The sequence below is a fragment of the Diplotaxodon limnothrissa genome, linkage group LG5, assembly GCF_057381915.1.
Source record: "Diplotaxodon limnothrissa isolate DT_005_m linkage group LG5, D_limnothrissa_male_GT1.1, whole genome shotgun sequence".
In the NCBI taxonomy this organism is placed as follows: Eukaryota; Metazoa; Chordata; class Actinopteri; order Cichliformes; family Cichlidae; genus Diplotaxodon; species Diplotaxodon limnothrissa.
Window position 1 is genome coordinate 27,387,731 of NC_140600.1, and position 21,892 is coordinate 27,409,622.

Below are 21,892 nucleotides of genomic sequence, written 5' to 3' on the forward strand. Positions count from 1 at the left end.
TGCAATTTTGCCACCAAAACAATACTTGGTGCTGAGTTTGGCCTCGTCCAGTCAATTCAAATATTGGCGGTTTCTTTGGAAATGCATAGGAGGTAGGAAACGCAATCGCAGTTATTGTGGGTTTCACTGAGGTGACATGTAGTCTAATTTCTGGGGAAGTTGTGGCATAGGGTTTCAGGAGGGTTTGATTACAAAATAGTTTTGGCACTGAAGCATAACCTCTTTCAGTATTTCTGACATGGCTTTGTTATTTTGATAATCCCATTGACGTTAGTATGTTGCACCAGTAATTGTGCTTTTCACTGGTATCTGAACCTCATGTTATATCTCTGTCTGGCTGATTGAATGAATGAACCAATGAATTCAGTGGTTGGCTGACTAGTTGAATGAGTGGCTGAGTTAATCCTTGACTCTAGGAAGGTCACCAGGGCAGTATACTCACTTTCCTGAGATGTCACGTCTATCTCTCCTCTCTCTCGCTGCATCATTTCTTTGTGTTGGTCAGTAGAGCAAGTCAGGATTACCGTGGTAGGATTAGATGCTAATGGCAGGTGACTACACACACCGAGGTAATTCTATACCTATTAATGCTGCCCGGTTGACTAAGCAGATAGGATAACAGTGTGTGTTTGTATGTCTGTCTATGTATGTATGTATATGTGTTCTCTACAAGGAGAGCTTAGGCTGTGTGAATAGAGTTTACTGTGTCAGTGCCAGTGGAGGTTACGTACAGTTTCCACTCCTTGGGCAGAGCTTAAAGCAGGTATAAAAGCTGTTTGATTAAAAGAAGTGAAGATGTATAGTAATTATCAGACACCAAACCTAACACTGATTTTAAAACAACTCAGGGATTAAATTTAGGTTTCAACATTGGGGGAATTCCCCTTTAAATGTTTCCTTTAATCTTATTTATAGACTTTAGGGGAGGGATACTACCGATTGGAAGTACAGTATGTCCTATTCTTACCTCACATTGTGCTTTGTCATCCTTTTTTCTGTCTTTATTTTTTCTTCTTTTTTTTCTTTTTTTCTTGATCCCCTCTGTCCCATCACGTCACCACCTCAGCACTGGTCACAAGTTGAACAGATTTTTTTAAACGGTATTTACATAAACATATTATAAGCCACTTAACCAAGAAATGTATGTTTGAACTAATGGTTCACCTTGGCTTTACCTATATAATGTTCTTGAGGATTCACATCGTAAGCGTTGGCTTCAGTGGGACTTACGTTTGAACTAATCGTTCCAGAGTCAGTCGTTTTTTGCTGAGGAGTTTCCTCATTGATTAATTTGCATTTTAGCTAATTGAATGGCTTGGAGTTTGCACGTTTGAACCTGCTCCATCTGTCTGCCACTTTTCTGTTGGAACACCTGAATTATCCCAATGAGGAACAGTGAAGGATATTTCTGTTCTGTTCTTTTCTATTCTATCTGTGTACATTGGCAAGAGTTTCATTCACATCTAAGGGAGATTTTTAGTCTACCTTTGCAGCACTTATTGCCAGTTGTTGTACCTGCTAGATTTTCAGGTATGTTGATATTGTTTACAATACCTGCAATTCAGAACTGAAATTCAAGCCCTGCAACCAGGTCAATAATTTATTTAGGATTTTCTTTAAAAAAAATTGTAGACAAATATTTATTCATATATAAAAATAGATTCTTATATAAACACAAACATTTACTAAGAGTACCTTGAGTTTTAACTATCAGAGCTTTTTTTTTTTTTTTTAACTGTAGATACCCATTACCAGCTGTCTTCTCTGCATCTTTCCCCTTTTCCTCTGGTAGAGTCGGACTCATCCAGAGGAAACATTCCTGTTTACCCTCAACTTTCTCAAGATGTTTGTCCAGTCAAGAAATCTTTTGGCTAATCTGCTGAATTTGTATGTGAGGGGAAACAGTCAATATTTCAGGACATCTGGTGAAATCAGGAAAGAAAATGTAAACACATAGCAAACAACAGCTACCCAGTGCTTGATTTCCTGTTCCAGATGTTGCTCATTGGTTTTGTAAGCAGATAGATAAATGTAAAAAGCTAATTAAAAGCTAAATCAGCATACAAAGGGCTGTTGTTTCCATGTTATATTTCGTCAAATGCAGTTCCCCTTGTTTTCAACGTAATTCATTTCAATTTGGACTGAAAGTGGACTACGAATGGAAACCAGAAAGCTTCCAAATCAAGGATCTTTCACACAGATGGCTCATATTTCTACGCTGTGATATTCCCATGTGCTTAACAACAGCAGTGTAAAGAGTTACCATTTTGTTTAATTAAATTTGCCACTCTTGGAAAGGTTTTGGGAGCTTCAATAGGTGCATCTCTTTTGATGTTTTAGAAATGGACAATTTCTTATTTGGATTTAAACTGAAAAAAGACCCAAATGGCATTTTGGAGTAACAGTAAATACCACTAACATTTCCATTTGCATTTTCAACTAACACTCCAGAAATGTAGTAGAGTTAAAATGTAAAAATAGCTGTCCAGCCAGATGAGAGTAGACAGTTGTTTCATCGGCAGCTGTCTCGGGGAACCCGCTGGACATCATCAGTGACCCTTGTGGGTCCTGGGACCCTAATTTAGCAACCACTTCTCGAAACCTCTTAGTATCAAGCTGCAGTGGACCCTGATACTCTGGCTGCCTGCGGTCTCTTCAGCCCTGCCTGCTGCAGAACCAGTGCTGGAATATTTTGTCTGCAACCGACTGTGACATTCCTGGCAGTCACAACAAAGCCAGGCAGAATTTTAGGTTTAGCCGAGAGGAGGCAGGGGAACAAGAAGAGGCCTCCAAGAGCTGCACAGACTGAAATACAAGCAGCAGGATGTGCTTTTTATGGTACGCATTCTTGGTTTGTAGCTTGACGTTCTTGTCCAGGATGACGCTTAGTGTCTGCTCAACTTTAAAAAGGAGTCCAAGTTTAATTAGTACGGATTACCAAGATTTGTAGGCAGTATAAAAGAAAGACTAGATTTGACTTCAGCACATTGGTCATAATTTCTACTTTGAAATTCAAGCAAATTTTAACATAATCTATGGGAAAGAAATGTCAGTTTGACCAGATTAAATTTATATGAACGCTAATAAACCTGGGTAAGCATATGTGAACCCAAAAATGATCAGAGATTTGCAGCAACACAATTCAACAACCATACAGTACAAAACATGCATATACCCAGGCACAAGAGGTTAGACCTCATGCTATTAGATGTTAGAAATTAATTTCACATCAATTTCAGTGTTTCTCACAGATTTAGTATCGTTTCTTAAATTAACTATCAAATAATATAATTTATAAGTTTCCCTTTGAATATTTTGCCATGTGAAACTCAAAATCTATTGCTTTGGACTGCCTGACCAGGCTGGTCCTAAATTTGCAGAGTATCTCCAGAGCATGCAATGGACTACTGCCTTATTACAAGTCAGTGTTGTTGTACTCTGTCTAGTCAGTGGAGGGAATCGTCACTGGGAATAAATCTGAATAATGTAGAGCATAGGTCTTCAGTTAAAATTTAAGGAGGTCCATTTGGAGAAAATGTCCTCAAACAAATATCCAAAATGAGAGACACAGCACTACTCTGGAATCAACAGGGTAGTTGGAGCCATTTTTCTGGAGAGCTTATGGTAAATATTAGGGATGTTCTTGATGATCAATTTATTAGTTGATTAAACTTGGAAAATATAAAAGCAGAAAAGCCTCAGAAAACATTTAGAACTGAGCACAATCAAATGGACATGTTTAAACATTGGCCATATATATTGTTGCTTAAAAAAACTTTCATTAAATTTAAAACAATTTGATAACAAAATTGTAGTGTTTTAAAATGTTTTAAATGTCTCTGAAATGAGTGTCACACAATGCCACGCCTATGGAGAAAACGGTTAGGCAGCACTTCAGTCAAGTGGTTATATCGTTTTACTTTGACAAAGGCGACATACGACTGCTTGTTTTTGACATTAAGGTATTCCAGAAACAGTGCTGCTTTGCTCAGCTGCCATCTGCTTGCTTTGTACCTTGTTCATTTCCAACCTCCCATCACTGAAAGAGGGAAGGGTGTGGTTGCCCATCAGTGCTACAGCCCTGGTTAATCAAAGCTGCATTAAAACATTGTTAAACCAACTGGTTACTGCTGTTATACTTTAATATAAATAAATATATCAAGTTGTTTCTCCACAGATCAACTCTGTACTGTGTTAATGCCAATGCTGATAGAGATAGGATAATTAAAGTTGACTTAATTTAAAAACGTACTCGTGTATATATATATATATATATATATATATATATATATATATATATATATATATATATATATATATATATATATATATATATATATATATATATATTAGAGCTGGGCGATATGAGATTTTTTTCATATCACGATATGTTTTTTTCATTTCAGGCGATAACGATATCTATCACGATATAAGCCAAATAACTATATTTGTAAGATTTAAATGTGCCGTTGCTCACAAGTAAAATGTGAAATAATCAGCAGCTTGTTTTTATTTAAATATTTATTTCCCATAATAAGTTCAACAGGGTAGATGTACTTAAGGAACATGAGACTTTTTCAGATAAATAAAGGCAAATATTGCAAACTACACAAAAGGCAGCCGCTAAAGCGTTTAAGTTTCAAAATAGAACAAACGAAACAGACTAAATTGTCAATTCCACTTAGAAACAAAGTATTAATTCTAAAAATAAATCTTAGTTTGTTTTACAGAAGAACAGACAAAACTGACTAACTTTTGTCAATATCAAATAAACTGAGAACTAAAAGGAAATTCTCAATCTCTCCTTGTTGTATAGCTGAGCTTTTCAAACAGTTTTAACAGTTACTTTAGTCTGACAAAAGCCGAATGACGAATTAGCGCTTCCAGTCAGAGACTGAGGCTACGTCCACACGTACACGGGTATTTTTGAAAACGGAGATTTTCCGTTTTCGTTTTAAAAAATAATCCCGTCCACACATAAAGGCAGAAATGAAGGAAAACGCTGCTATGAACATGCCAAAGCAGCAGGTGGCGCTAGATTCCTAACCGTGCAGAAATGTTGGCCAATCAGAAGTCTAGAAGCCTCGGTGGGAAAAAGTAAACAAAGCTGCGGCATAGAAGCAGAACCGAGTCGTATGTGTGGACGGACAGTAACTGTGTGTATATGTAAGCATTTAAACACTGCAGAGAGTAGAATTAACAGTATTGTAGAAATTCATTTCACCGAAACAATAACGTGGCGCACAGCGTGACGCATGCACCAGTTTATTGTATTTCCAGACTTGCTTTCGGCACAATTTACAGTGCACGCTACTCTGTTTTTTGTCAGACTTGAAATAGCCGAAATACCTTCACACTACGGAACTTTTATGGCTCTTCCGTTCGACAATCTCTCCGGCATTGGAACCATCATCGGTTTTCTCTTCGGTCACGCTCGGTTGATTTTTCTAGTCGGCACACTCATTTCCTCCATTACCCGCTGGCTGCTTCCCAAACAAACACACGTGCGGCTTGGCACTTGTGCTGTACGTAACAAGTCACGCGACGTGACGCTACGGCTGTGATTGGTTCGGCTCTGCGCTACTTAGTTTGGATTGGCTGACCTTTTTTTTTAATTTTTTAATTTTTATTTTAAGAGGACAAGAGCGGCGAGGTCTATCGCGATAGCTTAATTTCTCTATCGAGTAAAAGTTATATCGCGATACATATCGTTCTATCGCCCAGCTCTAATATATATGTTAGTATATATAAGTTTTCAAATTAAGTCAACTTTAATTATCCTAAGTTATATAAGCTTTTTCTTAAACCCCAGTACAAATTTACTCCAAGTTCATCCTATCACTCCTCCACCCACAAGTCAGAAATGGATTTGGAGTGTAGTCTTTCCTTTTCTCTTAATTTTCGTAATTTTCTATTCATCACAGGCTCGCTGTTAGATGTTCACCAGAGACATTCTGCCCACCACCTGCAGTATTTCATCATGCACAGCTAAATCCCTGCAGCTAGTAAACCTGTCAGCCCCATGCTGCGTGCATACTTGGCTAGCTGTAAAGCGGGGGCTGGCTAACGGCTTTAGCAGTGTAGAGCTAAGAGGCTAATGTTGTTGTGTTAGGGGTTAAATCGGTATTATCCTCTCCTTGGTGGACCAGCAGAGACAGAGGACAGACAGGGTGACTGGGTTCATGAAAATATAGAGAGAGAAAGTGGAATCGGACCTCTGTTCGAGCAGGGCTTTCCTGTGTTTTAATTCAATAACCAGGACACTGCACCAGCAGCTGTTCCTTCAGATATAACCCAAGGTCAGAGCCTACATGAACCAGCGTTACATTACATAATCATTCAGCCGCTTTTACAAAATGTAGATAAAGAAGTAGCTTTGACCCCTCAACGGTAAATGCCAACAAGATATGTTAATAATTAATCTTTTTTCCAGCTCCAAAACAATGGTCTCTTTATTTTTCTTTTTTGTTACAGAGACCTGCTGTGATACTAGTGTTAAATTTAAAAGCTGTTTTACTCACTTTGAAGAAGTGCCTGAGCAATTATTCTTGTGTCTTAATCAACATCAAGTTAGACTTAAACATCACTTTCCCAACTTTGGAAGTTAAATATAAAAGGTTGAACTGAAATGATGTGAGTGGAGTTGACTGCAACATGTTATGGTAGTGCAAATGCAATAAAAGTTTCCTAATAAGTGTTAAACAGGGCAGGGATAGCTCAGTAGGTAGAGTGGTGGCCCCATGATCGGAAGGTCGGGGGTTCGATTCCCCTGAACAGCTACCCTGAGGTACCCCTGAGCAAGGTACCGTCCCTACACACTGCTCCCCGGGCGCCCAGTGGCTGCCCACTGCTTCACTGAGTGAATGGGTTAAATGCAGAGAGGGATTTTCCCCACGGGGACCAATAAAGTACACTTTCTTCTTCTTCTTCTTAAACTAAAAGTACTGACAATGACACAGAGAGAATGAAGTCGACAGGGAGATTTTTTTTTTTTGTTTGCCACACTTTAACAGTTTGTTATTTAAGTCACAAACAAATATACAAACTGCAAAAAAAATTAAACTAAAAATTTTAAGAAATTATACAAAAAGTTAAATTGTAAATAAATCACAGATATGACACACAACTGTTTTAATAGCTGAATATTCTGGCTTTGTAAAAGATCCCTGAAGCAAATTCAGTTAAATTTTTAGTTTTACATTTTTTTCCAGACAGAGTAGAGGGAAAATGAACACATTTCTAAAACAAATACTTGAATAAATCTGAATATGTAAATCAGTTACCAGAGCATGTTTGCAAACCTTGACAAGCAGTTGGACCTGGCTGATCGAAAGTAAGCATGGCCTCAAAAAGAGAGCTGGAATGCATTATACAACTCCTTTCAAAAAAGAAGTCAGTTTCTCGAGCAGTTCAGGCTGTTGACCAAAGAACTGATTATGATATATATGTTTAAAGATGCAATTAATTAAGCTAATTTGATTTGCTTGAAGTATGTTTCACAAAAAAACTAGTTTTGCCTGTTATGTGGGATGTGTTTATTTGTTGCAAGTAAGCACATTTGGTGCTCCCAAGATTTTTGCCAGGGGTTTGTACAAAACAAAAAAAGTAGCCATGACAAGTCTCCAAACTACTAACATTTTTCTAACTTTGGTATTTTAATATGTTGGCTTTCCAGCTAGCAGTTAGTGCACTGATGACGTCATGTGAAGTAGGTTTTGCATTGAGATCCCTGGTGTTCATGCCATCTTTTGTTTTTGTTGAGCCCTTAGGGTGTGTTAAATTGGTAAGGAGATTTAAAGCTTTAGGGATTAGGCAACTAATTGATTAATCAGTTGAATTTCTCATGTTTTCAGTGTTTGTTTTTTTTGAGTGCAGGTTAAAACTGACATCATGAACATTATGATGGATTCAGAGTGTGAACTGCAGTTTCATGGCAAATCAGCGACATCTGCATAAGAACATTAGTTTGCTCATGTTTAGCGCCACTCGGGTGTTTCTGCTCATTAGTTGTCAGGCTCAGAATCCCCATCCCCTGTCATAACACGCATCTAGAAGCAAAAAGTAACATGCCGAACAGCTGATAATTGCTTTGTTTTTTTTTGTTATGTTAGAGAAAATCTGGAGAACTCTAAATATATGTGAATGTTAGATCCCCTAGGATTCAGTTAAGAGCTGCATTTATTGCTTAAATCTGTCATTAGTTAACTGAAAACTGGCAATAAACTATCCAGCAAAATAGAAAACAAGGTTTTTGTCAAACCTTTCACTTATATTCAGTATTTATTTTTAGATTTTCCATCTCATTTGACCTAAATGTTTTACTTTCTTTAATACCTTCATGCTGCCCCCCCCCCCCCCCCCCCCCCCCCCCCCCCGCATTTGTACATTTCAGACCTCTGTTCTCTTTCTGTCATCCTGATTTTCATTTTGATTAAATCCCAAATTCATTTAAGTGGAGTCCATTAATCCTCACTGGATTTAATACTGCAGCTGTAATGCTCTGCTAAAGCACTGACAACATATTTTCCGTAGCACCTTTCTTTCTCTTAACATAGTTTGTTGGAATATGAACTCCCCTTAGGACTGTAATTTTTCAGTTTTTGTTTCACAGAGTGTTGATGTTGAATGCTCCTGTTGGATTCAAATAGGTCAAATGTTTCAGCTTTACGCGTCTCTGTTCAGTTTTGTGTGATTTGTTTTCTACACATTCCAGTCCTGTGCAGACAAATGTCTGGCAAGTTTAATACTAATACCTAAATAATGCCCCTTTCTCCCTTCGTTAAGGCTACAACTCCTTCAGGATTATGGCTGTGAAAGAAATATTGTTAACATCTCTTTTAGACTTAAGGAATCTTGTTGCATCCTGACTTGTGTTACAGAGGTTTAATGCCCTCATTTGTCTTCTCATTTCCCCCCCGCAGGCCAGTTATCCTACATGGGAGGACTTTGTATCCAAAGGAAATAAACTGCAGTCACAGCTCAGGTAAGAGGCACATTTTAACCCCTTTTTTGTGTGTGTTTTTAAATCAGCAGCTCATTATTAACATGAAACATTTTCACCTGTAGAGCAGATTAACCTGTAGATGAGTATGGGCTCAAAATGTGGTCATAAATATTTTGTACTTGTAAATCAGTTTTGTACTTGTAAAAAAAATTTGTGTGCGTAAAATAGATTTGTGTGTGGACTTAGCCAAAAAAAAACCCTGCAAGTTACAACTACGAATTTTGACCCTATTTTTCTTCCTTTCATCTGATTGGTGAATGTCATGTCAATCACAAATGTAACAATCCAATCAGAGAACAGATGGGTTTGGCTGTCGGAGGGGCGCTTTTTTTGAACTGCAGGTCTTTGAAGGGAATAAATGCCCTTTTACATGCCAACCCAGCATTTTACTTCATCACCACGAAGTAAAACAGTCTGTGGTCGTCCGAGTTTGGTGATTTTTGTGTCACAGGACTACGTGTTTAATACAGGGACTTCCACAGCCTTTTCACCAGCGCTGCGGACGCAGGGGGGGGGGGCAGTGTTTTGGAAATGACAGTCTTCATTACAAAGCTTTCTTCGTTATGAATTAGCATAGATGTTTTTATTGAACATTTGAAGAACTAGCAAAAAAACCCCACAAACTCTTGTAGTTCACATGAAGTCAGAGATAAAAACGACAAGGAGCAGGTGCATCTAGTACAGGTAGAGCTGCTGCAAAAACCCACAGAGCCCAGCAGCCAGCAACAAATTCTGGATCCTTTGCTTTTAGTTAGCAGTTAGCATTAGCAGCACATCCTGCGTCCGATGTGAAAGGACTTTTATGCTGCGCACTGTGACTCACAGCAATGGTCCCGGGTCAGCCCTGACGTTGTGTTAAACTAATCCTAAAGTAATAATGGTATTTCTAACCACTGACATACCACAACTTTATCCTTTCAACAGCTGCTGAAAGTAAGGGGACCTAGCTGCTATCGGATATTTATATAGAGATTACCCTTCAAGGACCTGCAGTTCAAAAAAGTGCCCCTCCGACAGCCAAACCCATCTGTTCTCTGATTGGATTGTTTAATTTGTGATTGACATGACATTGACCAATCAGCTTAAAGGAAGAAAAATAGGGTCAAAATTCGTACTTGTAACTTGCAGGGGTTTTTTTGGGCTAAGTCCACACACAAATCTTTTTTACGCACGCACAAATTTTTTTTACACATACAAATCTTTTTTACGCACACACAAATTTTTTTACACATACAAATCTTTTTTATGCACACACAAATTTGTTTTTACACATACAAATCTTTTTTACAAGTACAAAACCGATTTACAAGTACAAAATATTTATGACCACATTTTGAGCCCATAGATGAGGTCTCCTAACTGTATCACAAATTTTTGGTCATAACCTATTGTATAAAACCAGATATTGCCGTTTCACGCAACGATACTGTTTTCAACCACTCATCAAATCATCAAAGACAAGCTGTTGAACATGTCATAAGTGTGTCACAGTGACATGTTAGTTTTAACAGTTTTGCATGTTTCTCCTCTATTTATTCTCTCACTACCGAGTGTTATATTTTTGTTGTTTAACTCATTCACTGCCATTGACGTCTCTAGCTGTCAGTTGCAGTGAATGAGTCAATGGGTTTAACTCATTCACTGCCAATGGCTGGCAGTGAATGAGTTAATAGTGACTTGCAAACTGTTTTTGGTGTTGGTAAGTAGGGCTGGGCGATATGGCCTAAAATCCATATCGCGGTATAATTTGAAGCATTTGCAGTAATGATATATATCGCAATATATTTTTTCTTCCGTATTTTCTGCACCATAAAGGTGGAATTAAAATCCTTTAATTTTCTCGAAAATCGAAAGTGCGCCTTATAATCCGGTGTGCCTTATGTATGAATTCTGGTTGTGCTTACTGACCTTGAACCGATTTTATGTGTGACACGGCCCTCAAAAATCTATCAAAAATGTTTTAGTACCACTTTGGTGAACTACGAAGCCACACCACTTGATGGATTGCCGGAGCATTACGGCTTCCGTAGTCAGGAGCCTCAGTATATAATATATAATGATGTGCTACGTGATTGCTAGTGACACAGCTATGTTAGCATAACATAAACAGTGAAGCTAGAGGATGAACGCTAACTTCTTTCCACTCGATAAAAGTTAATGTGAGGGTCAAATGCAATCGCATGGCAGGATGCTGTAAACGAACCAAACTTCAGTCAGGACAACAACTGAGATAATCCATCCACAATACGAGGTTAGTTATTAATATACTGCAACAACATGGGAATAGAGCAGCTGCGAGAGAATTCAACATTCAAGTGCAGTTTTTGGCTTTCTTCAAATTCCAAAACGTGCTTCCTCTCTTCACTATTACTGTCGCCCAGCATAATTTGCAGATGATACTGCTTGCAGCTGCTGCGATGCTTTCGACCAAAGCAGGCGCAGCTTGATGACACTATCAACATGCACTTTCGCGGTAGAGCGGTATAGTCAAAATCTCTACCGTTGGCCAAATTCATATCGTTTCTACCGTATACAGTTTCTACTGCCCACCCCTATTAGTAAGGGAAATTATTTATCTTAAAAGGGAAAAAATTGCTAAATGAACCAGAATTTTTTTTTAATAACTTCATAGTTTAAATATATGAAGGTCATGACCATCCCTATTTAAAATAGGAATGTGACTGTTTGATATCTTTTATCAGTCAGAAAATCTTGTTGATCATCCTGCAACTCAGCAGAACATTGTCAGTTTCCCTGAACTATAATTGGATGGCATGTTGCCAAATACTTAGTCATGTTTTTTCAGTTCGTTTTTCCATAGAAAATATTTGCCCACGATGACAAATCAACCGCATCCTGTCTTGTGTCGTTGTGACATCAGTTTTAGGTCGCAGATGAAACACTAAGAGATTTGGGCTTTTAGAGATTAAGAGACTAAGAGATTTTTAGAGTGTAAGGTAGGGCTGCACGATTTTGCATAAAATGAGAATCACGATTTTTTTGGCTTAGAATTGAGATCACGATTCTCTCACGATTTTCTTTTCCAGTATAAATATTTATTGCACTTATTAACTGCTCATCAACTTCGTAACAGTTGAGACTGAACATAAAATAAACATAAAAACAACAAATGTCTCACGTTTTGTTGTTGCCGCAAAATGTTGTACTGCTTGAAATTCCGTCTCCACCGTTGCTCGACACTGCGTGTTTAGAGCAGGTAGTGCAACAATAGAAAAATAGTTGCGGGACAGCACTGTGTAGCGTTTGTCTAGGGTGTTGATCATTTTCCTAAATCCCTCGTTTTGCACAGTGTTAATGGGAGCCATATCTTTGGTCAGGTGATAAGTGATAGCCTCCGTAATTTCCACACATTAAAGGCCAGTCCGTGAAAATATTGTCGGCCATAAACCGGTCCGTGGCGCAAAAAAGGTTGGAGACCGATGTTTTAACCGATGCATGAAACTATACATTTTTAGACATAAGTTGTAACGGCCGCCGTTTTCTTTGAGTATTTATTACACGGCGTGCTGCGGAGAAAAGCCTGTTCTAACGTTTGAGTCTAAGGTTTATTTTTAGCACCCGGCGGCTCTTTTTTTTTTTTTTTTTTACTTCTCATCCGTAAATAATCTGCTCTTTCATGTGATTCAGTTTATTTTGAAAAGTCTCAAAAGGATCTTGAGCTTTATTGTGAAAGGTTTATGTGGAACATAAACAAGCGGACACGCGATGCTGTTACCGTTGTTGTTGCTAACCACAACGCATAAAAACAGGCGCTTGTCCGTCTGTAGTGTGGTTATATTAAATATAAGAGAAAGAGAGAACTTTAAGAAATTAATATAGCCACTACAGTGACCATCAAAACCATGATCAAAAGGGTGAAAAAATATTGCCGTAAACAGTTTATTTTGCGACACCACGAAACAAACGATAGCGTAAAATGAAACTAGACATTTTTATATCGTCATCCGATATATATCGTTATATCAAACAGCCCTACTGGTCATTGTTGTATTCTGTCGTTTTACATGAAAGCTGCACATGTTCTGACCCAGGCTAATTCTGTCCAGTAGCTGGCTTGGTTTAATGACAGTATAATTGCTGAATTTCCCAGTAGGCCAGTTTACTTTGATAAGCATCGCTCTGCTTGCTGTAGCCAGTCACAGTCCATTAGCCCTGCCAGTCAGCCAGCTATGCACACACAAAGCTACAGATACAGGCATAAATAAAGGGCATCCACTTTGCTCTAATGTTTAATGCTACTTAAAAGATCAGCTGTGGATAATTTGCACACACAAAGCTTTATTTCACACATTAACTTCACAGTTATATTTATTCATACAGCCACCAATAAAGATTGTTTGTTTGTTTGTTTATTAATTCACTTTTTCTTGATACCTTCTAGCCTCATTAACACTAAAACTTCACCAGGTAGTATTTCATAGCTTGAATTATGAAAACACAAAATACAGGCATGTCATGATTTGCAAGAGGTCCAAAGGCCTCAAAATGGAACATTGTCTGATGCAGTTGAGCTGGTAAAATGCTGTAATCGTAGTCAAAAGGAGGAAGTTTTGACAACAAATAGCTTGAGGCATGCAGAAGAGTTGGACTCTTCTGCATACTGGGCACACATTTAGGATATATGTGTAAATATAAATATTCACTGGAATTCGCATAAACGTATTTCCTTGTAGTACAGAATTGACAAAATAAAGTTTAACTTTCAGGCTGATCATCGAGGGTGATGAAACGGTTAACTCCATTTTTCCTGTCTCTTTTCATGCATGAACTGTTAAGCTTGACTAGCAGAGAAATTTTGCTGATAACAGACATGATGACATAACACTTCTTTAAAAATGAAAGATTCAAATGAGTTTACAGTTATAATAAATATAACAAGTCCGTTTCACTTGACATCTTTTATCAGTGATGGCTCATTGCTGCACCATTTTTAATAGCAAAAAATATGTTTCTGCAGTTGGGCTAATTAGAGATTTCAGCTAAAAAAAACAAACAAACAAAACAGTCAGACTCTGGTCTGTAGATCTGTAGTTTAACTTTAAAGCAGCAGTTACAAGCTGAAAAGACAAGCTGAAGCCTCTCTTAGGCTCCAGTGGGGTTTTCAGTCTTGCTAAAGTATTTGGGACTCTGTGTTTTTCTGCAGCACCACCAGAGTGTTCATTCAGTGAGGGATTTAGATGGAGAAGATCAAATACATATTTGCACATACAGAGCTTCAAGAGTGTGTTTAATTATATTATATGTTTCTTGTAGTCTGACTGTGTGTCTATGTGCTACAACACATTATTGTCAATGCTGGGACTGTTATTAGGTGTTTTTGGAAAGTTATTAAATTAAATTATTGTTAGTTACTTCTGTTCAGTTATTATATATAATTATGGACAGTGTGCACCAATTAACATGTTCTCTGGTTAATGCACCAGATTTATTCCTACCTTTATAAGTCTACTGCTGGTGCATTGATAGGACAACATGCAAAATCATATGGGCACAGCAAATTGGTAAATACGATTTAAACAGTGTGGTATAATAAAATATATTTAAAGGCACTTGAGCACAGACAGTTAAGAAAACACGACTCCAGTTCATGCTGTCTTTTTTCAAGATGGTATAAAGTTGGTATGAAGATGGAATTCATTAAGTGGATCTAAGCATCATCAACTAAAATTAAACCAATCTCTGCTACACTTGATGTAACCTAACTCTGACCATGAAACCACAGCCACTGTGCACCAGTCCAATACACTGTTGTTTACTTTAAATCCATCACAGTACAGCAAACTAACCTGTATCCTGCACTAACCTGCAGAGTGTTTAATGCAATCTTTAAATAACAAAATTAGTCTGTCTCAGTTTGTATAGGAAAAAACATAATGTCACAGATACAAACCCAATATCTGATTTAAAAACATGAGGACTTAGATGTGAGCTTTATATTTCCAGCTTATCAAATAACCACTGAGCAGTGCTTGTATAGCATTTACTATTGTTGTTGTTGTTGCTGTTATTATTATCATTATTATTATTATTATTGTAATTGGTTCATTAATTTGTTGAGTCATTTGACTATTTATTTTTTAATGTTTACACTTTTATTCTTCCATATTTTCTAAAAAGTTGTTGTAAATTGGATTGTTGTCTTCAGCCTATCCTGTTTGTGAACTGCATTGTTAAGTGTGTGTGTGTGTGTGTGTGTGAGAGAGAGAGAGAGAGAGAGAAAGAACTCTTTGGTCTTAATATGAAAGAGAATTTCCACTGAGGTCAGATGCACAAACTAGAGACAGGAGTGTCATATGATCTTCTTAGTTTGGCTTTCAGAGATAATGATTGTGTGTGCGTGTGTGTGCATACATGCACTTGCGCAGCTATAGAAGCATAGACCTGACTGGTAATTGACACACATACACAGACAAAAGATCCATTGATGTAGCTGATGTGCGCCTCTCAAGGTCTCCAGTTGCACTCCTAACACTGGCCTTTGCAGGTGATTGGACTCATTTATCTTCACCAGACTGACTTTCATAATAAAAGTGTGGGGGGGGGGGGGGGGGGGGGGGGGGGTTGGTTTTTTTTTCCTCGAGTAGTGCAGAGGCTTGTTCGGGATGCATCTTCTGATTTTGTGTGTGTGTGTGTGTGTGTGTGTGTGTGTGTGTGTTTCAGATTTAGAAAAAGTTCTTATGGTGGCACTTATGTGTCTGATTACCTGACCTATTTATTCCCACTGTTGCAGATTTTAACAGTTTGTCCAAACCCCAAAGGTACATACTGTATGCTGTAGTCACTTTGTTTATGATTCTGTATCAAATAAGCCATGCCTGATACCAGTGTGCACCCTCTGAAATGGGAACTTCTGATAAACACTGCTCAAGTGTGAACTCATTTAAGATTTTGTCCTTCTCGTCACATCTAATTTGTTTGCGTTGGCGGCTTCGTGGTCCTCAGTGAGTCTGAGCGTGACCACAGTTCCAGCCTCATGCAAATGTTCATCAGAGAGTGAGAGACTTTTTTCGTTTTAAACGTTACCATCCAACGGAAGTGTGGACGCAATGCCCATTAAATTGTGAGCCTGTGTCTCTTTGAAACTTGATTGAGACCCGAAGCACAAATAAGCTCTGCAAGACACCTCATCAGTGCGATAGAGCGTATTTACTAAAGCTAGTAAAAATCTAAAAAGGAGGTTTTTGTGTGGTATTTAACTTAATCCATCTAAAGAGTTGTTGGTTCTTTACAATGTCATGCTTGTGCTTTCAACCAGTTGATCGTCTACCTACGCATGTTGCCATGACACTGTGTGTTGGGCTTTTCTTGGAGGAGTTAATGCAGTGGCGTCTTTTGCTTTCTAAACCTGAACAAATGATAGCATGATGGAATGATATTATGTGTACATTAAGCACGACAGGTAACACGTGTTGTTTGTTTCAGAACGACCATCGTGGTGACCGGAGCCTTCCTGGATGCTTTTCAGAAGGTGGCAGACATGGCGACCGGAACCAGAGGTAACCACACACACACACACACACACACACACACACACACACACACACACACACACACACACACACACACACACACAGTTGACACGTTACTGTCTGTGGCCCAGTTGTTATCATCTTGCTCTGTGTTTTTATGTGACTCACAGCAAATCAAGATAAATGTTTTCTCTCTTTCTTTCTCCTCACAATGTGATCTTTCACTGTTTCTCTTTTTATTATAAATAGTAACATCATGAGGGAGCTAATTAGCGCTGTTAACTCTCCGTGGACAGTATGTGGGTGGGATAGAATATCAAGTAAAAACCATTAACCATTGTGCTACTAAAGGATGGTATGTGGCAGGACAAGCCCCTAGCTAATTGTCAGTACATTGCTCGTTCTATCTGCCTTTCTTTGATGGCCCAGTGATTGAGTGGCAACCTGTCCAGGGTATACCTCCTCACCATAAGTCGGGCTAAGTGACAACATGGCTAATTTTGTGTGTTAAAGAACCTTCGATTGCGTTCTATCAGGCAAATGCCATAAAGTGCTCTAGTTCACCAGAAAAAGCTTTTTACATATCAGGTTTAATCTAATGCTATTTTTGTTTACTTCAACTAATGAAGATTATGCTGTTGATGTTAATAAATAATGAACAGTTAATTAAACATTTTTAAGGGCTGTGATTAGTCTGCTGGACATACTCAACAAAAACTTGAACAAAAAGCAGTCACTAATTCAAATCCTACTGTAGCCTGTGGGTGCTTTTCGGTTTGCATGTCCTCAGGTAACATCTCAGGTCATCTGAGAAGTCTAATAATTTTGTTGAAAATGTATAGAAGAAATGCAAATTTGTCTGTAACTAAGGCTGTAAAAGGCTCTGTGTCATGGTTAAGACCATGACACATTTTAATGTGGGATTCTCTGTTTAGTCTCAGCCAAGATTTTGAAATGATTTCTTGTAGTTCTGGTTATTATTGAATCAGGGAGTGCTAAAGAAAATGTGTGTGTGTGTATAAGTGAGAGGGTTGACAGTGAATTGATTAACAGCCTTTAGGATACAATCTGTAGACAAAATTTGTAAACCGCCTCATCACATGTTTCCTTCATAGGTCACAGATAAACTGTAGTTCCTGCTACTTGAATCCAAGTAGCAAAAAAAAAATAAAAAAAATGAACGAACATTTTTGCGTTCTGAATCGATCAAAATCTCCAACATATAAGGTTTACGGTTTTTCATATACTCACCCAGCTGGCATAGGCTCCAGACCTCAGCAACTCTGAATCCATTAAGATTGGATTAATGGTTGGAATTTCCCAAATGTTGTTTTTTGCTTTTCTTTGGTTCAGAGAATGGGAAATTGAATAACTTTTTAAAACATCACACAATTTTCTTGGCTAGTTCTGATCTTCGCTATACGAAAGTCCTATTATTTATTTATTTTTTTTTAGTTTATTTAAACTGATTTTCTTTGTAAGAACTGTCATTGCCACCATAACCAATCAATGACGTTTGTCTGTTGGAAATTCCAAAATCTGTTCAAAAAAGAATGAGTCAGAATAAATAAACTTTTGTGTTTTCTCTAAATTGGCAGCAGATTACAGGACTTTTTGTCAGTCTAAATTAAAAAAAATAAAATAAAGTGTGATAGGCTACTAGAAGGAATTACTTGTACAAATTAATTCCATATAAACATTATTCAAATATGCTTACCAATAGTGTTGTAACTAGTGTTCCACCTCCCACATGCTTGTTGGTGGGAGGGTTATGTTGCTGTGTTTAGTATTGGTGTGCAATACTGCAGATTTTGGTATCGATCCAATACCCAAAAAAAATACAGAGCCAGTATTGCCAATACCAATACTTTTAACTTATAAAGGCAGCATATGTAGGGGAGGGCAGTGTGTAATGATTTATAGGGTGAATCATAATCGACCACTAAACCACTACGATTTACAATTTCCACATTAATAAGTTAACACAACAAAACACAACTTTCAGCTTCTGTATTTTGAAGTTGGGGTTCTTTGAGACCTGGAATGTAAATGTGCCTGTTTATAAAGCACTTTGGGTCATCTTCTGTTCCTTAAATGTGCTAATGGATTTAAATAAAATATACAGTCAACTCAAAACGTTCAGATCTTTTTTTGGTGCATGTTTAAGGTATATTTTTTCATTTCCTAAAAAATAATTTATTTAACACAATTCAGTGGGCTACATGCTGTACTTAGAGGAAAAAAGTAAAGTATCGATCCTGTCATGATGGTATGGATCCAGTACCAATACCAGCGTTAGTATCATGTCTGACTTGTAGATGTTGGAGAACGGTCACTTAAACAGAAATTACAGCATCATGAATTACAGAAGATAAACTTGCATACAGATTAGTAGAGTGGTGAAAATGTGGAAGGTTTTAGATACATTCCTCTTGACTTGCATATTCAGTTTTTCCAGTAGTGTCACACTACAGTCATTCAGTGGTAGACCCTAACATGCCAAGAGAAACTGCAGTGTGCCAAGAAGTCGGGGCTTGATTGCAAGCTAGTAAACATGGATGCTGTAGGTTTTTCATTTTTTTTTCTTTTTGTAAGACCTTTGCAGGTGGCTTATGGCCTAGAAAATAGTGCAATTCATTGATCCCCCAGTGAGCAATGTTGAAGCATAATTTTAGTTTACAAGAAGACTTCATACAGCCTGCCAACTCATTCAAGTTTGTTTAAGAAGGCACAAAATGTTTCAGTTCAGGTTGAGAGAATTGTTAATCAGAACCTGTTTGGTACAACATCAGAAGTCTGTTCTGCCTTGTATAATCTGTATCTTGGTATTTCTGAACTTGCAACAATTATATGAATGACATAATCGGAGGGTATTCATAGTTATTTTATATATTTATATATTTTATATTCATTTTCACTACAAAGCTTGTGTTTTGTTTATTATTTCAGACTAAAGAATTTAGAGTTTCTAACTGTTAGTGATGCCGCAGTGTTTGTTTGAGTCTGGAAACTGAAGAGGTGTCTGGACTCGGAAACTGCTAATGATGTATGATGTAAGAAGCAGATGGTCACCTGCTCACCAACTTAGCCGGCACCCGAAATCACGTGCTGTTTAATGCAGCCCTAGAAGAAGGACATTACTCAGCAAAATCTATCTAGAAGAAATAGATTTTGTAAAAAGTTTTAAAATGTGAATCTGTAGAAATGTTTTTACTGTTTATAGCTATAATAGTTGTCTCTGGATCTGTAAGGGTCTATCACCCAGTCTGCATTTGGTGCCACATGACTGAGGGTTGGGTTGCCTTAGGGCTGTGTGATATAACGAAATATACTAGATGCCAAAATTAAAACATCTATCGTTTCATGTTACATGCTATCGTTTGTTTAGTGGCGTCGCAAAATACACTGTTTACGGCAATATTTTCTTTCATTGTTTGGTCACCATACAGAAAATAACAGCATGGCCAGTGAAGATGAGGCAGAACCAGGTAGCTCCAAACAGAAGGACCAGTCAAAAGAAATCGAGGACCTTATTCCTAAGCAAGGGGCTACCTCTGTAGCATTGACATGGTTTGGTTATGAAAAGTCTGACATGGACCAGAAAACTACTATGCAAATTATGCCGCAAACCGGTCAACACCACAGACTCAAACATGACAAACCTCTTCTACCACCCACGTGAGAATCGCGTGAAAGTGTATAAAGAGAGTTTATGGATGAGAAGCAAATAAGAGTGGTCAGGTGCTCAAAATAAACCTTAGACTCAAATGTTAGAACAGGCTTTTCCCCCGCAGCACGCCATGTAATAAATACTCACAAAGAAAATGACAGCTATTGCAACTTCTAAATATATACTTTCATGCATCGGTCAAAACACTCGACTCCAGATAAACGACGCCCAGATGAAAACACTTCACGCAAGTCGAGTTGCCCGAGTTTCACAGAATTTACAGAAAATGCACTATTGTATGAAATATATCGTTATCGGGATGAAAAATGTCTTATATTGGGATATGAGATTTTGGTCATATCGCACAGCCCTAGGTTGCCTTGTTTGCAGTCAATCAGCCTCTGTTTGGCTGCTGTGGAGATCTCCAAAGAATGTCTTTTCCTGTTGTTTCCCAATCTATATGTTGTCAGGAGGGAAGGCAGGGACCAGCTGTTGCCCTTTTAAGATGGACTTTACATCCAATACTTTGTGCCAGACTCCTGTGTATCCCTCATCAAATCATCCACCTGTTTTTTTTTTTTGCTATTTTATGTTTGTTTTTCAATTAAAATGGGCTATATTTATATTTAAGTTTCTTCTAAAATGTCTTATAATTCCTAAATATAAAATAATTCGGAGCTCACCTCAAGGGCTTTAGGAATGTCACCATAAGTGTACCGTATTTCCCGGACTACAAAGCGCACCTGAATATTAGCCGCACAAGCTAAAATCAGGGGAAAATCCTGTTTTGTACATACATTAGCCGCACCTGACCAAAAGCCGCAGGTGTTTCAATGTTGACTTATCATATGTAAGAGAATATGCACAAAGCGAATTGTCAGGAAAGAGATGGCTGTTTGGAGACACACCCCTTTTATTAATATTTTGAAAAACAAGTTATGGGTACATATTTGCACATGTGCTGTGCTTCATAAATGAGTAACAAATGTAGTACATAACAGTAACCTACAGCACACCAGAAAAATAGATTCGGACTACCTTTTAGGCTCAGGTGCAGTGACACGGCTGTAACAAGAAGAAAAGTCAGTCATTCACCACCATCTTCCTGCGCACTAAAACCACCAAAGTCCTCTTCTCCAGTGTCGGAAACGAACAGGCTCAGGATGGCTTCGTCATCCACTCTCAGCTTCTTTCCTTCGTTGTCACTTTCAAAACCAAAGAAATCCTCATTGTCAGTGTCAGAGTCGAACACCCTCTGAAGGGCTGTGGCGGTGTCCTCCTCTTCATCATGCAGCAGTCCAGCCCTTCGAAATCCGTTGGTGATCGTGGATGTTTTCACACTTTTCCACGCTGTCAGAATCCACTGGTGGTGTTGAGCATAACTTGCTTTTCGCAAGTTTATCGCCGCTGGTCATCCACGACTCCCGCTGAACGCTTAGCGCTACTTTGAAGTTTGTTTTTCGCGCTACTTGTACGGCACTATGTTGCCTGGCGGATGGACATGTGACCAACATACCACTCTTGAACCCCGATCCTTCCGCCAGGCAACGTAGTGCCGTACAACAGCAGAACAAACAAAACAAATCGTCTTACGATATCACAAAAATCATGGACAATCCATAGAAAAGCCGCACCTGACTAAAAGCCGCAGGGTTCAAAGCTTGTGCAAAAAGTAGCGGCTTATAGCCCGACAATTACGGTAATTAAAACAAATGGTATTTAATTCAC

At 38.2% G+C, this 21,892-nt stretch overlaps 1 protein-coding gene across 3 annotated transcripts in view; it reads left to right on the forward strand.

Annotated features, from left to right (window-relative positions):
* Window positions 1-21,892, forward strand: part of mtss1 (MTSS I-BAR domain containing 1) — a 74,212-nt gene that overhangs the window by 14,731 nt on the left and 37,589 nt on the right. For all 3 annotated transcript variants that reach the window (XM_085353381.1, XM_085353379.1, XM_085353380.1), the window contains exons 2-3: window positions 8,922-8,983; window positions 16,448-16,521. In XM_085353381.1, the coding sequence (XP_085209507.1) occupies window positions 8,922-8,983; window positions 16,448-16,521 (136 nt within the window). The remainder of the gene's footprint in view (window positions 1-8,921; window positions 8,984-16,447; window positions 16,522-21,892) is intronic.